The following is a 15,807-nucleotide window of genomic DNA, read 5'->3' as shown; positions in this document are numbered from 1 at the left end:
ACTTCAACTGATTATCATCCCCTCCTCAGACAAGGATACAGACAGTAATAAAATGCTCTATGTCACAACCAGAATGACACCGGTGTCTCTTCCTGGATACAATAATGTATTAATGTCTACCCATTACAAGTTTTTATGTTAAACAATTTATGAAAAAACACGTAGTTAGTAATAGTAATAGTTTGCAAATCATTGTAGCCCATTTTTGAGTGGAACTTGCAACAAAAAATGCATCTTAAAAGTATTTCTCTTCTGAAGGCAAAGGTTAAGTGAGAAAGCGATACACAAACTGATGAACAAAAAAGCTGGCAGAGAAGATAAACCACCTTTAATAGCTATACATCTCATTACATTTCTTGAGCTTTGTAAAATGTTATGGGTATTTCTAAAAAATGAAATATTTAGGTTGTGTTATGAAAGGCACATATATCAGAAAACAGCTCTGCATATTTGATTTTTTAAACCTGAACAGGAACATAGGTAGGGAAAAGCCTTTTTAAAACAAACCATCCCCCTAGTTTTTATCCCACTTTACGCAGTTGCAGGGATAGTAATTTAAAAACATCAGCAAGATATGTGTTTACAAACCTCAAAGAACTCTTGGAATATTTGAACACAGAGACACTCAGGAGCAGAACACAGCTCGCATGCTTTAAAGAGCCAAATTGGATTCCTGTAACCATAAAATTTCAAGCATTTTTCCATATCCATTGTTTCACCCCCTCTCCTCTCGATTATCTTCTGCCTGGTCCTCCCACTCTATTTTTCCAGCATGGCTATTTGTCTAGCATGTGGTAAATGGGATTAGGAAGCAGAGGTAGCTAAAAAACTTTTCCTATGTTATTTTTCAACTGGATCAATTCCCTACACTGCATGGCCGCACAGATTTTACCATAGGATGCAGTGAATTGTGCAGGGCTGGGAAAAACAAGCCAGACAAAAGGCGCTGATTAAACAGCATCACTAAACGTGAACATGAAGTCTGGGGGAAGCCACTGCTATTTTAAAGAGCCACAGTGGCTGCTGGTCTGTCACCTCTGTCCCTGACAACTATTCCTTGCCACATCATCACAGACTCTATTTTCCTCTTCAGTTGTCCTGTTGATCAATATATTAAGCCCAAAAGGAGGCTGAAATTCCACCAAGTGGGTTGAGCGGATCTAACTGCTGGCTGCCGTCAAAAGGGGTGGGTTTCTCTGTCCTCCTCACAATCTGCCAATTCAGCTGACTAACACAGGCATTTTTTATTGAAGGGTCAGACACAGAGACCATAGTATGAGGACCTGAGACTGGGAACGGAGAGGAGAACCAGGCACTGCACCAGCACACTCCTAGGTAATTTCCAGCTGACTGCAGAGCTGCCCAGAAAGAGGAGCAGCCTTCCCAAATTCCCTGTCCTCAGCAGCCAGTTCCCCATTTCTCTGAGCAGGGATTAGTCTCCAGTGAGCAGATTCAACTGACCGCTTGGCCAACCAGTCTAGGTGGGACATGGTAACAGTCTGGACCTGGCAAACAGGGGCGGGCTTGGCCGGTTTTAGTAGAGACTAACAGGGAGATTAGTCATCTAAACCAAATGTGGAACTGCACCCTTTGATACTTTGATGAAAAGCCTCTTTCTCTGGCTACGTCAGGGTAGACGGTCCCAGAGCCCCACATTGATCCTTTCCAACTGCCCCCTTCAATGCAACTGCTTTGTCAGCTGAACAGTGGCCTAGACTGAGGAATTTACCTAAATGGAAAATATACCAACAAAAACTTTATTTTTAGTATGAGTCATCTTCTCAATCTAGCTCATTATACGGTTACACTCATATTGGCACAAAGAAAGGCAAAAAAAAAAAAAAAGACAGAATCAGCTGCCAGGGACTGCTTACACCAACACAGCTGCTAGAAAAAAGTCTCAAGACCGATGCGTGGAGAAGCAAACGTTTCAACTGCAGTTCACTGCTTCAGTATTAGACATGATGCAGAGCCCATGTGCCCAGAAGTCTGCGCACTTTCTCCCGTCCTATCAAAATGGGTTAGTAAAGAATTTAACTATACCCTGGCCTTTTAAGGAGAAGCTAACATTTGAATATAAAAATTCATTTAGCCGAAATCATTCATGTATATTCTTAAAAATAGTACACCTTATCCCTCAACCTGCTTTCACACCAACTCTAAAAGCAAATGAACAAAGAATACCAGGTATATAGAATTTGGTCATTTGTGACTTAAGGTAAAATGACTGATGCAAATGATTACACTCCTTGCACCAGAATTCAGGATATTTTTATTAATACACATTAAAGTTTGGGGGTCTTACAGGATTTTTTTTGTGTTTTGTTTTCATTTGATTTTCTACTTCTTCCTAGGATCAGGTACAGGCTGTTAAATCAATCTATAGGAAGCAAGCCTGTAGAGAAAGACTCTAGAGAGCAATATGTGGTCATCTTATCCTTTTGCGATTCTTACTACATATAAAACCACGAACTTTCACAACATTCAGGTAGAATACTGTAAAATACTAAGTTGAAAGCAAACTTAACTGTAGAATAGTAGAGAGTTCACACACTAGTCGCTTTTATTTGTCTAGATCTATTTTCACCCAAACCCAGCATTTGTGCATAGTTAATATAATCCCAACAGGAACTGCAACTCAACTAAGAATACACTAAATGACCAAAGGAAAAGAATTCCAGTCTCCAGAAATATCAGTAATCCATGAAATTAATTGACGCAGTTAACATGAGAAATGGAAATGTCTAACCTTCAAATATGCGATCCAGACGTTGCCGCTTCACTTTGTGTTTGTCCATTAGAGACATAAGAGTAGAAGCTCAAAGAACGTCTCCACACAGCTTGGTGATAGTCTTCTCAAGCCAGCCACAGGTCAGAAATGCTTACTGTCTTTTATAAACTTATTTTCACCTGTGAACAGAAAGATAAACTTCTTAACACTTCAAAACACAGATCTTTTTCCACCTCTTCCCAGGAAGATGATCTACATGTTATTTAAACAATTAAGAAAACACATAAAGTTCTGAAGTCATATTAGGTAACCTGGTATTTCACAACAAACTGCCTTCTAAACATGTAGAGATGCAAAGCACACAACACAGCTCCAACAAGCCAGTATGAGAAGTGCTCTAAGACAGCTGCTGTTTTCTGCCTTTTGACTCTCAAATACTTTTTCGCCCTTTCACTAAACACACCACCAGCTAAAGAAGGTATCTCAAGTACATGATTCCCATAAAAAGACAGAAAAGTGTCCACCTTGAATGAAACTGTAAAGCCGTACTTTTGCATCATAATGCTCACAGCAAGAGAACGTACTCTTTTCTTTCTTAAGTTTTCAGCTTTCGATGATAACCGGAGTTTGATACTTGGAAGTTGAAGGAAACAATTCAAGGGGCATAGACCCGAGGAAATGCATCATGGTGACAACCCAGAATGCCAACCTCTATATCAACCAAATGGCATTTAAGCAGGTTTATGCATGACTAGGCAAGCTCTTTGGCAGCAAATACAACTAAGCACTTTTCAGATACCGTGTAGCTGGGCAAGACAGCATAAGGGTATTGCAACAAGCAGTCTGCATTTTAAGCCAAACCACTGAGAAGCAGGAAGGGGGATGGGGAGAGAGGGAAGAAAAATCCCTCAACAAGAATCTAATCATAGCGGTAGATTATAAAATGCACAATAGCAAGTGGAGGGGATTCAACTAAGTATACAGATCCTCTAAAAAGCATAATCAGAGCACCGCTTTTAGCTACCTTTCAATATCTCAATAGACTTTGAGAAACAAACTCAGAGAATGCTGTATTACAAGCACAGTGCACATTAAAACGAGCCAAATAATTCACTTCCCTGTTTCTTTTTATTCCTGCCCAACAGCTTTCAACATCAGTGGATAGCATTAAATGGCCTTACAAGTGACCGAACCTAGAAATCTGCTTGTTTCTTTCTAGAGGCTAAACTTTTCTAAAACCAAATATAAGCACATTTCATCAATGAAATATGAAGATTCATGCATTCCGAGTGAAATGATAAAGAAAAATATTTTGAATATCAGGAACTGCATATTTGCATTAAAATAGGTATCTTTACCAGCACTACCCTGCTTGGTGCATTTGGACTTCTAACAAAAGTTCCTTTGTGTTTATTTTCATTTAAAAATGGAGATGATAGGCAATATTCATCATGCTTTTAACACTTCATTCAGCTTCATCCTCTTCTTCACTTTCCCTTCACACCACTTCTTTATCCTCAAATTCAAGATCCTTCTGCTGTTTTGCATATTGTCCGACTCCAGCTGAATATAACATCCCATTATGAATGGGAGAAGAAAAAAAACAAAGAAGAATGCAGAAGCCCAGTTTTTCCTCTTTAAAAAACCAAAAAGAACGTTTCCATTTTAGAAATTCTCTATTACATTTCCAAACATTGATTATTCTTACAAAATACAACATTCTTCAATACGAATGTGGCTCTAAGATTGTACAAGCATTACATCAAACCTAACATGCAATTTAAAACTTTAAAAGCTAGCTATATAGCCACCTGCCTTTGCTTAAGCCAAGACCCCAAACTTGTGTAGAGGATCAGTTCTAAACTAGTCTTTAATTTATTTGCTTATCACTTCTGTTTTATAATGTACTTCCTTCCATAGTCACATGGAAAGATCTAGATGATAAGAAACAGAAACCAGAATATAATGAACATTTTAAATACTAGTCTTGGTTTAAATTTTTATAGCTTATTTAATTTCCTGTCTTGTAGAAACATAGATGCCTGCTGGCCTCCTTGTGCTGTTTTGTTTATCCATTCAGCAAAAGGTTTTTCCACCATAGTCATTCTACATACAAAGCTGGATGACAGCTGTAAAAAAAACAGACCATCTGTAACTATTGACCTGCCATTGAAAGTGTCACCAGATGTTTTCTATCCATCTACAGTAGCTTCAAAGAGTACCATATAAATCAAGTAATATTTTTCTTTTAAACATTGTTTTAGATTTTTTTTATTCATAGTAAGTTGTCATAAGTTTCAAAAAAAATTTTTAAGAAAAAATTAAACTAACATGTTAACACAGTTCTAAATTTAACCCTCATACAGTTTTATTATACTTCATGTTCTAACACAAAGAGAAGATGATGATATGGGAAGCATTTCCCAGCAAAACAAAAGCCTTATAATTATGGGAGCATTAGTTACTGCAATTACTAAACCACAACATGAATAATTGTATTTGAGAAATTCACTAAAAATACAAGCACACTGCCTAATGAATTAAAAATCAGAACACAACATGCCAAGCAGTATTTAAGATCAGACTTCTGAAGTTCAATATTTTAAGACAAAGTGAGAATCCAATTGATTTAAGAATATATACTGCTTATCATATATGTCAAGCGTTAGCTACAAAGCCATCTGAGATACCATCAAGGTATGGAACCCTTTTGAGCAGTACAAGTTTTAGATTAAAATATATGCTGTTGAAAAGAATAGTAGTTTTTTCTTTCAGTCAGGCAGATGATTCCAGAGTTGGAAAATATTTTTAAAGAGAATATGCCTCTGGGTATTGCAACCTGGAGCACTTAGCTCTTTCTTGAGAAAGGAAGAGCTTTACTCATTTTTTAAGACCTCAAGATAAAAGGAAAAGGGAATATCCAGCATTTTTGTGTGAGAGTGAGCAAATCCTACAGGCTAAAACAGGAATGAGAAGTAAATAAGTCAACTTCAATTTCAGCTTTCAAAACAGATAACACTGGTAATGGAGTAAAGGATAAACATAAGCTACGACTGAGAAGATTTGAAGGAATCTTCTCTCCAGAGAAAGAGGATAAAAAGGAAGCAAACTAAGAAATTAAAATTTTGTAAAAAGGCAAAACAGTAGGCTAATTATTGACATACTTGTAGGTAGAGACAAACTCCAAATTACTAGGGAAGAACTTCCATCAAACCCGAAAGGTTGTAGCGTGCTATGCAGGGCCATTTCCTTTGCATCAGCCTAATGGGAGAATTTTGTGTGGCCCAGACCATGTTTCTACTAAATTCGAACAGGGGAAAGCCTACCAAAAAAAATTGTCAACTGTATCATGCATAACCTCCGATAAGTTAGCCCACTCACAAAAAGATTCAGAGTATACACTCTTCTGACCACAAACTTCTCACCTATACAGCTGGGAAAGGCAGAAAGCTGATTTCTACCTTCACCTCCCTGTCAGCTTCCTTTCTATGGAAGGATTTGTAAGCTGTCCCAAATCAGATGATAAAGCATAAGAAATCCAAACCAGAAATGAAATTCACAGAACAGACTGATAGATCATTAACACATCAAGAATAAGGTTGTGAAGCTTCACGTTACCTTTGGGAATCTCAATCTTCATTTAATTTAACAATGCTAATATAGGTTCTTTGGTCTGAAACTGCATTAAATCACTGAAATATTTTTTCTTTCCACTATCGACTTTCAAAGGTATAAAATAAGGCTATTGTAAGAAAATTTTAAGTAGGTTTATATTCCATATTCCATCGTTTTTTGATGACACAAATTAACTTTTCTTCCCACTCAAATCAGCAAGATCTCCATTTTCCATGACACCTCACAAGCCTCAGAATGTCCATTCTGTAGAGCTCTGGAAGCAATAAGTAAAGACAATGAAAATGTTGTTCCTCTTGTTATAAATATATTAATTATCCTAATGCAGTAACTGTTCATTTCATATAGTAAACAACTTTGTGTCCGATAGTAAACAGATCATCTAGTCCAACCCTCCTGCCATGGGCAGGGACATCTTTTAGTAGATCAGGCTGCTCAAAGCCACATCCAACCTGACCTTGAACGCTTCCAGTGATGGGGTATCCACAATTTCTCCAGGCAACTGTTCCAGTGTCTCATCACCTCCGTCGTAAAAAATTTCCTCCTTATATCCAAGGCAACCATACCTAAGATTTCATGGCAAAATTGTCACAGTCATCAGTGAGCTGGACAGTGTGCTCACAGCAACTGGGACTGCTCACCAAGCAGCAGGATGACTTCTGCAATGACTACAGTTGCAACTGTATGACCACCAATATGAATGCATTACCTCAAATTTGTTCACCTGAACAGGTGAGAAAGAGAAACCAGATTTGTGGGATTTTAGGGGGTTTTCTTCATCTTCCTCCGCCCATGGATGTTTGAGTATCTCTTCAGTGGAATGAGCAGAAAGACTCGCAGGATGCACACGAGCTTCATGGCTGGATGTCAGATATTCCTAGCATCTGAGATATTCTGTGCTACAACTGCTTCCCCAGCTTGTGGAGCTAAAAACAGAGCACCAGATTACAAATTTAAACCATATGCTGTGGAATTCCGAAATCCATTTTATGGACTTCACTATTCCCAAAGCATGAAGTAGTAAGCTTTTCTGCAAACCTAACACAATGCACAACCCACAAATAAGAATTACTCACTCTACAACAATTACTGATGTTCCTTAGAAATTAAGTTTCGGGTTTTCCCCTTTTTTGGGGAGAAGTACAGGCTACAACATATGCTGAAGACAACTTAGACTGCAAGGAAGCTATGGAATGAGAATGGAAATGGAAGTCTATCTAAATTTCAAACTATTTCTCTAGTACAGAACAACATTATCTTGTGTTTGGCAAAAAAGAGGATAGTATCAAGGTGATAAACAGCAGAAAGTAAAGTGACATGTAAAAATGCTAAGTCAGAGAAATTAGCTTAACGTTCAAATAAAAGCAAAGATGCACTTCCATAGTAAAGTCGTCAATTTTCTGGGGCAACAGCAAGACATGGGCTCTAACTCTGAGAAAGGGTTAAAAAAAAAGCTGATGACAAGAGAAATATTCTACTTCAAAAAGCTCTACAATCTAGTTGACCGTTTCTAGTGTCAGCAGCAGCGGTATTGCTTCTGTATAAAAGAAAAAATTTCAGAGGAATGGTGGTTCTTATTGGAAGCTAGGTGATACTTGTGTCTTGCTGAAGTTACAGTATACTACACCTAAACATATATTATAACTTTAAGATATCTGAACTCAATTTTTTATTTCTAAATTTCAAAAGTATTATTCAACAGTACTTATCACTAGGAGCTTGAAAAATGCCCAATTAAAAATATAGAGGAACCTCAAATAGGAGGATGAGAAAAAGAGGATAAATACTTTTGTTTGCATGTTTCTTCAAAACGCAGCAATACTAAGACTGCTACAACAACACAGAACATCCTATTCCAAAGTTCTGCAGGACAGTATTTGTTCTTACATTTTATTTCATGCTGCTATCCTTTTCTGGAGATACTGTGACTTATACTAAAAATTTCTGCAGTATAAAACCACCACATCACTTTCACTGTACTCAAAATTACTCTTGCAAAGATTTAAACTGCATTTAAAAATAAGTATGACCCAAAGAGCAGAACAAAAAGAGATTAATTGCCAGAAGAAAAAGTATTAGGTTAGACTTTCTGTGCAAAAATTGAAATTATTCCATCTTGTCTTACAAAAATTAATACTGAATTAAGAAGAAAATATATAATTATATTTGCCTGTCAGACAATTTATCTTGCCATTAAGTGTGATTAAGCCACTTTGCCTTACCATTAGATGTCAGTACAGTCTAAGTGAAACCGTACAGGGAGCTTCAAGATCAATAAATTAATCACAGAAGTGAAGTGATTACTGAATTAGATGCCAAAAAGAATGTTAGATGCTATTCAGAAAAGGACTAAAGCCCCAAACATATTAATGGCATTACCTAAATCTGAGATGCATCTATCTCAAACAAGATGAAGAACTAAAAAAAGTGCCAGAACAGGCAGTAAGTACAGTCCAAGGCATGGAATAGCTTGCTGAAAAAGAAGAAAAAGAAATGCACTGGTACTCCCCAGTCTGAAGAAGACACAACTGTGGGGAATACAACAAATGTATATACAATGTGCACCATGTCTCAATTCAATGTCTAGGGAGCACACAGTGAAATAGTAAGCCGGCACATTAAAAACAGGAAGCTTTGTCATGGAGTATGTAATTAAATTGTAAAATCTGGTGTCACAGGTATCATGGATGCCAAAACTTTAAGTGGTTCTTAAAAGGAATTAGACAAGTTTATGGAAAACCCATCAGTGGTCACTTACAATAATGGTCATGATGCAAACCTAGGTCAGAAATCCAAAAGCTGGTAAATACCAAAGGCAAAAAAAAAAAATGTCAGCGCACGCTTGCTGTGTTCTCACACATAGCAATGGCTGCACTATGTTACGCTGACCAAATGTCCGTTGAGCTCAGCATCCAACAGTTGCCATGAAATGAGATGCTTCATGAAGAGCAAGAGCAGAACAAACACAATACTTTCCTTAAGCATCCACTAGTGACCACTCTTGGACACAGGAGAGATGGACCAGCACTCCCTTTCGACACATGGGAACACCTAGATTCTTAGGAAATGCAGAGATATGCTACCAAATGGACTGATCCAGCCATGCAGAAAGTGAGGTCCACAGCTCACAGGGATGCACAAAAAACATCCTAACACAAAATAAAACTGAAACGAGTTAGTACTATTATGCCTAAAAGATACTGCTGGAAACATCAAACTGACAGTCTCTCCAATATAGATCATAACAGACCCCTAGAAAAATCATCACAGTTAAAAAAATACCAGTGCCATAGACTCCACCATAGCACATGGTAAGCTCTTCCAGCAACAAGTGCCCTTTATTACTGACTGGTTTTGCTTAATTGTCAGTTTAGCTTAAACTTCCAGTCATCGGCCTTTCTTACAGCTCTGCCTGGCGGATGGAAGAACTCTCTGATGTTCTTTGCACAGGCACCTCTTGGGTATCACTCAGCCATCCCTTGATCTACTTGCAGGACAGACCAATTTCCTTGATACTCTCTTAGAAAGTCACGTTTCTAGTCCTAAATTGTGTCAAATCTTTGCATCCTTAAATTCAACAGCAAGTCACTGAAGTACTGGTCTGTGAGTACTAGAACAAGGCAAAGGCTTGCAGGAGCAGTTACATCAATGTCCAGTGCAGAAGAACCTTTATGGTTCTCCTTCACAGTCCTCGGGTAAATTGTGGGACCACATATAAGATAAAAAGACTTTGCACTTGGTTCAGCAGTTTATTCACCACCAGTGCACAGCCACTTTTTTTTAGGATGGGTTTCTCTGCCCTGTGAGTACAACTGACAGTCTCTCATTCTGTATTTATGACCTAAAATTTGAACACAATTTGATAAAGGACAGCTTATCAGAGCAAACTTGATTGCTCTGCAGCACTTCTATCTTTTTTTTTTAATTGCATCAGCAGTTTTTACCATATTTATCAGTGAAGTGTTTTTTTCATGTTGATAAAAATGTTCAAATTAAGGCCAAGAATGCCCCTTGTCAGCATGCCACTGAAAACAAAGCTTATGTGGTTTTGACCTATTGTCCACTATTTTTTGATACTGAGAATAACTTTCTTTGTACTATTTCATGTTTTTAATCAAATTACTTTAGTACTAAATAAAACGTCTTCCAAAGTGTAGTGTAATAATTAGATAATCATAAGCCCTTATTCTTATGGCACAAGATTATAAAATGGTGGTTTTGACATATTCCAATGATGGGGAATCCATGAATGCACATCCACAACACAACATTAGAATTTACAGATCAAGATCAGCTTGCAAGTGCTCTAAATTGTAGCTATAAAAAACCCAAGCTATTAGAATACCTACTTGGCAGAACAGAAAATACAACTGAACTCAACAAAAATACTTAACGGTATTATTACCAGGTTATTTCCCACTGTGGCTCCCTCACCACTGGGCTCCTGGAAACAGTTATCTAGCCTCGAAGGCATCACTGACCATCTTCCCACAATCACAACTTTCATACCCAACTAGAGAAATGGTTTAATTGGCAATTCTTTTCCCTACATTTGGGTGTCAATCTACATCTCCTGACATGACATTTCATTAAGAAATTTCCAGCCAACTACACTCCCATCTCAATCACAGTAATATAGAGCATTTTTACACCTTGCTAAATTCTGTAAGCAATCTCCGTTGCAATTACAGGAATTGCTTGTGTAGAAGATTAATGCTAGTGGCTAGGATACAGTATCCTTTAACGCAATTAAGTGTGGGGAAACAACGAATTAAAAGTACAATTAGATAGTCTCATGCATCTGAGACTGACTACTGTATATGATATAATATATTATAAACCAACACTAGCATACACTACTCATTTCCAAATTGATTTTTTTGTCTATATGCAGCATTTAAGCTCATCTGCTCTTTCTTTTATTCAGTAGTGTGAAGGCAGAGAGCTAGAATCACCACAGGCTTCTTCACTATGGAGTTCTGCAAAATTTGCTTTTCGGAGAGATATGGGGGGTATAGCTTTTAAATTGAATTTTCCCTCTTCTGTTCATACAGTGATGAGATATAGTGTCTCTCAAGAGAAAGGACCTCAAAAATTTGGGAATCATGTTCTTTATCTCTACATTCCAAAATCCCATTGAAGAGCTCTCAAATGTCACAGAGCAGCAGCTTGCTTGGTTTTCAAGATGCACTTCAAAACTACTTTATCTTTACTGTAAAACAGTTTTGAAATTTACAGAAGGGAACAAACAGGCGATTAGGCTTTCACACACTGTAATCATTAGGTAGGTGTTCGAGATCTTGCAAAGCTTCATGCTCACATCAGGATCCAAGACCCCTACACATTACATACAGCACAAGCTATTCTGTTTTATTCCAAAAAGGTTTTAGTGCAACTACATTCATCATAGCATCTCAGTATCCTTCTGCAATATAACTGATGTAACTATAAATTTTCACAGTTTAATCTCTCTCATATCTGGGAATAGAGCTGTATATGCAGCCTGCTATTTTTAGTTTCCTTATTTGAACATATATGCTGTTTTGTATCTTGTTACAGAAGAAAGATCAAGCAAGAAGTGCACTTGGCAGCTGGTCTGGAAAGTGGTAAGACCGTAAGAGTCTAATGGAAATTCATTTCAGTCCCACGCTACGCTAGGAAATAAAATTTCCAGCCCATATTAATCAGGAAGAGCTAACCTTCAAGTTAATTAGAATGATCCTGTTGCTGAAGAAGGCAGTTCTTATCTAAAAGTTTTAAACTATCTCACGTTCATAACATTTTACATCTTGAAGATAAGGCCAAAACCCTGAATATAATATTCTCTCAAAAACTAAGTAGAGACTTTAAAAAATATGTAAAAAGACTGAAAGCTAGACATGGACAAAGTAGCATTTCTCAAGAAATGTGGATAAAAGCCAAGGATGTGAGACAAGCACAGCAGCACTGCAGATTACACCCAGCACCCAAGCTGCTAGTTCACATCCTCAAACCTTTTAACCAGTTATCAGGCAGATGACTATAACTGAAGTAAGAATTATTCCTCGTAGGATACCTTGTGGAAGAGACATAGCAGTGGCATACTGTGTCACTATATACTGAATATGCTGCTTCAAGAAACTCTTGAATCATTTTAGGGTACTGAACTCCTCTCGGAGAGAAGGATGATATTTCTCGCCTATGAGAATGCCACGCTGTCACCAAGAACAAGAGAAGATGTCCACTCACCACCCATCAGCAGGTCCCTTAGTAGCTAGTACCCTGTGCTGCTTTCCAAGGCACATTCTGCCATAATGCCGACTTTTAAAAAGGTCTAGATAAAAATTCACATAAATTAGATGAACTTCCCATTGATTTCTGGTGTAGTATGAGCTCCTCCAGTAATGTCAAAAGGATGACAGTTGGCCGGAATCAAGAGTACTTGGAGAAAAAACAGAGTTTTGCAGTACTGCATCCATTAGAAAAAACACAGGTTTCTTCCATGAAAGACTCATTGTGCTACTTCTGCAGACCAACTACTCCAAAAATACTACTTATAAAGGGTGTTTATCAGAAGATCTGCAGGGATCACTGTGCAAAAAACTGCTCTTGGAATCTTCATTCAGAGCTGGGAAACCCTAGTATTTCACATTTTCCTTATTTTCTGAGCCTCACAATACTTGCTGTCCTCTGTTCTCCTTACTACAACTTCCTCACCTCTTCTTCAAGATGACTCCTGAACTCTACACAGGCTATTGCTTACTCCTCCTTGCTCCTTCATGGGTTTTAGCTACACTGCTAGGAAAACAAAGCTCCTAAGTCTGGCAGAATGCCTGAATTATTAACTCAGTTCTCTGTAAGGAGATGCAAGAACTGAGTGAAACTGATTCTCCTTTTAACTATGGGAGCCTGTATAGACATGATTCAGAACTGGTTACCATTTGCCTCTTCTCTTTCACTTTCATAGCATTAGCATCTCCACTAAAATACTTGGAACTATTTCAAAGATTAATGTTAGAATCTAAATAGCCAGATGATATTGTCCTGTCTTCAGGAGAAAAAAAAAAAGGAGAAAAAAAGAAAGGAGACAAAAACCAAAAGCAACTTTTCAAAATACCAAATTCAAAACAAACTTCAGGAGACAATCCCAATGCTCCTTCTAAAACAAAGACTAGGAGATGCTAGTATTACACTTTTACTGAGAAACAAAACATTTTCCTTCCCAGTCTGTATACTAATTAATTGTAATGCTCTACAGGAAGAAGGAAAAAATTACTTTCTAACTCTGAAAATACATTCTACATAGAATAGGTCAGCTCTTCATGCAATGTGGGGAAGAGTATCTGCCATCCCTTTACAGAGCTCTCCAAGTTGCCTAACCCCAACTTTCAATAACTGCCATTTGGGGCAAAATAATACAAGAAACTCAAATACATTAAGAGGTCAACAGCCACCAGACCAAGCACGAAGAGCATTGTAACAGGAAACCATGGCTGAATAGGTTGAAGCAACTTCACTAGTTAGAACTGCAGTGATGCCAAAAAAATCCTGTAAGAGATCTCTTGATTCAAAAAAAGAATGTTAAATAAAACATAAAAACATCAGAATGGAAGCCTAGCCCTCAAAGCCGTTCACTGACATATTCAGCTTTTACCTGCTAGAAGCAAGAAGTGAAATAACAGTCAATAAATCCTACAATGTCAAGAGTAGCAATACCACCAAAATTTGAAATTTTTTTTCAACTTTTATCAAAGACGCCCCATACATTTTTACAGGTGTTTCATAAAGGAACATTAGAGACATTGCATCACTAACTTCCTCACCTTCATATCTGCTCTAATTAGGATGTTGGTAACAAAGTATACTTAACTGTAAGCAGCAAATGAAAGGTTTACAACTATATGCAGCTACTTTTTCAGTTAGTTGAGCTGCTGAAAAATTATGCACTTCCATCTTTGCCTCCCCAAAATTAAGGAATAAATGATGTGCTGTTCTACTACTTTCTAATGGATTTAGTTTGCAAAATTGCTGAGCAGTGTATTAGCAAATATATGCAATTTCACAATAATTTCATAAATTAACATGTTTATCACCATTGATATTGTTAAGCTTCTTGTTTCCAATCCATTTTCAGTACACTCGCATGCCTCTGCCACTTTTTATTCACCTGATCACAACTTTATCTTTGTTTTGATCAGTTACTATTTTTCGCTGAGCCAGACAACAAACAAAGCAAGTAGCCAACAAAATAAGTCTTTGTTTTTAAAACCCTCTTAAAACAAACAGACTTAAACCAAAAGCAAACAGTGGTCTACAACATGACCATAGGATTTTCATATGTAGAGATCCAAGAATGCAGAGTACATCTTATGGTCTCATAATGAACACTATGATCTTTATGTTTTAATTTACCGTACATAAAGGCATTTTAAACCAGGTAAAACTAATTTAATAGTTATGAAATCTGCATATATGGAAAAACATGGGAACTGGGGCACTAATTTCTATCAAGGATAGGTAAACGTTAACCTTGCTTTGACTGCTGGTATTATTTCTCCAGAAGTAGTTCAAAGACTGCCCACCAAAGATAAAGATCCTGCAGCCATTTCCTGACTATTTTCAATATAATTGAAGAACAGGTCTCCCTATACATAATTAGATTTGAAAACATAAATGTCTTTTGCTCAAATAAATCAGCAGTTCAACACTCCAAATGGAGTACATCTGCAATTATATTAAAGTTCAAAAACAAATTAAAAACTGTCCTCTGAAAATTGAAGTTTTAAAATAGATCAAAAGTACAACATGTGCTTTTGTTTTATCTGATAGTGTTGCATATCTGGATTGAGATTGTTAGCTTCTCTGTGTCAAGATCTAGACAAAAATTATCTGTATAAAGGGAGTAAAATGTCAAATTCTGATTTATCTGACAATTCTACAACAGATGGCCTAAAACATTAGTGATTCAGTTGTTGCTGGCATTGGGTCAGTTCTTTACTTGTTAATTAAGGACCTTAATTTTGAACTATTATTTTGCTGTAAAATGCCCATCAGGAAAAAAGAAATAGTAGAAAATGCACCGCTAAAGATTTTATAAAGCTTGCTCTCCATTTGTGCAAGACTTTCCATTCTGGCTGATTAATAAAATTCCAGTTGTTTTAATAAAATCCACATCTTGCCTTTAGTAAATATTGGCAGTATGCAAGTACAGAAATGCTTGACCCTATCCACTTCACCTCACATGCCAATATATTTTATAGTTTAAGATGCGCAGATCTCAGACGCTCAGTCTCTTTCTTCCAGAGGGCACACTCTGGATATGGAAAGCAAGTCAGAAGAGGGGTGACAAGAGGCAACTACTTCTGCTTTGCAGAAGAGATATCCAGAGTCACTCTTTCCCCACCACACACTGGAGCTTAGGTTAGGACTTCACTCATCATTTGTATCACAAAGCTGAGTTTGTC

At 37.3% G+C, this 15,807-nt stretch overlaps 1 protein-coding gene across 2 annotated transcripts in view; it reads right to left on the bottom strand.

Annotated features, from left to right (window-relative positions):
* Nucleotides 1–15,807, bottom strand: part of CTBP1 (C-terminal binding protein 1) — a 246,663-nt gene that overhangs the window by 189,825 nt on the left and 41,031 nt on the right. The window contains exon 2 of one of the 2 annotated variants that reach the window (XM_049794213.1): nt 2,750–2,910. In XM_049794213.1, the coding sequence (XP_049650170.1) occupies nt 2,750–2,807 (58 nt within the window). In that variant the 5' untranslated portion in view covers nt 2,808–2,910. Of the gene's footprint in view, nt 1–2,749; nt 2,911–15,807 lie in introns of those variants that run through there. The other variant, XM_049794224.1, reaches the window with a different exon arrangement.

Source organism: Accipiter gentilis, chromosome 3 (assembly GCF_929443795.1).
Source record: "Accipiter gentilis chromosome 3, bAccGen1.1, whole genome shotgun sequence".
Taxonomy (NCBI): domain Eukaryota; kingdom Metazoa; phylum Chordata; class Aves; order Accipitriformes; family Accipitridae; genus Astur; species Astur gentilis.
The sequence above is the reverse complement of the archived record's forward strand: the minus strand, read 5'-3'. Positions and strand labels throughout refer to the sequence as shown.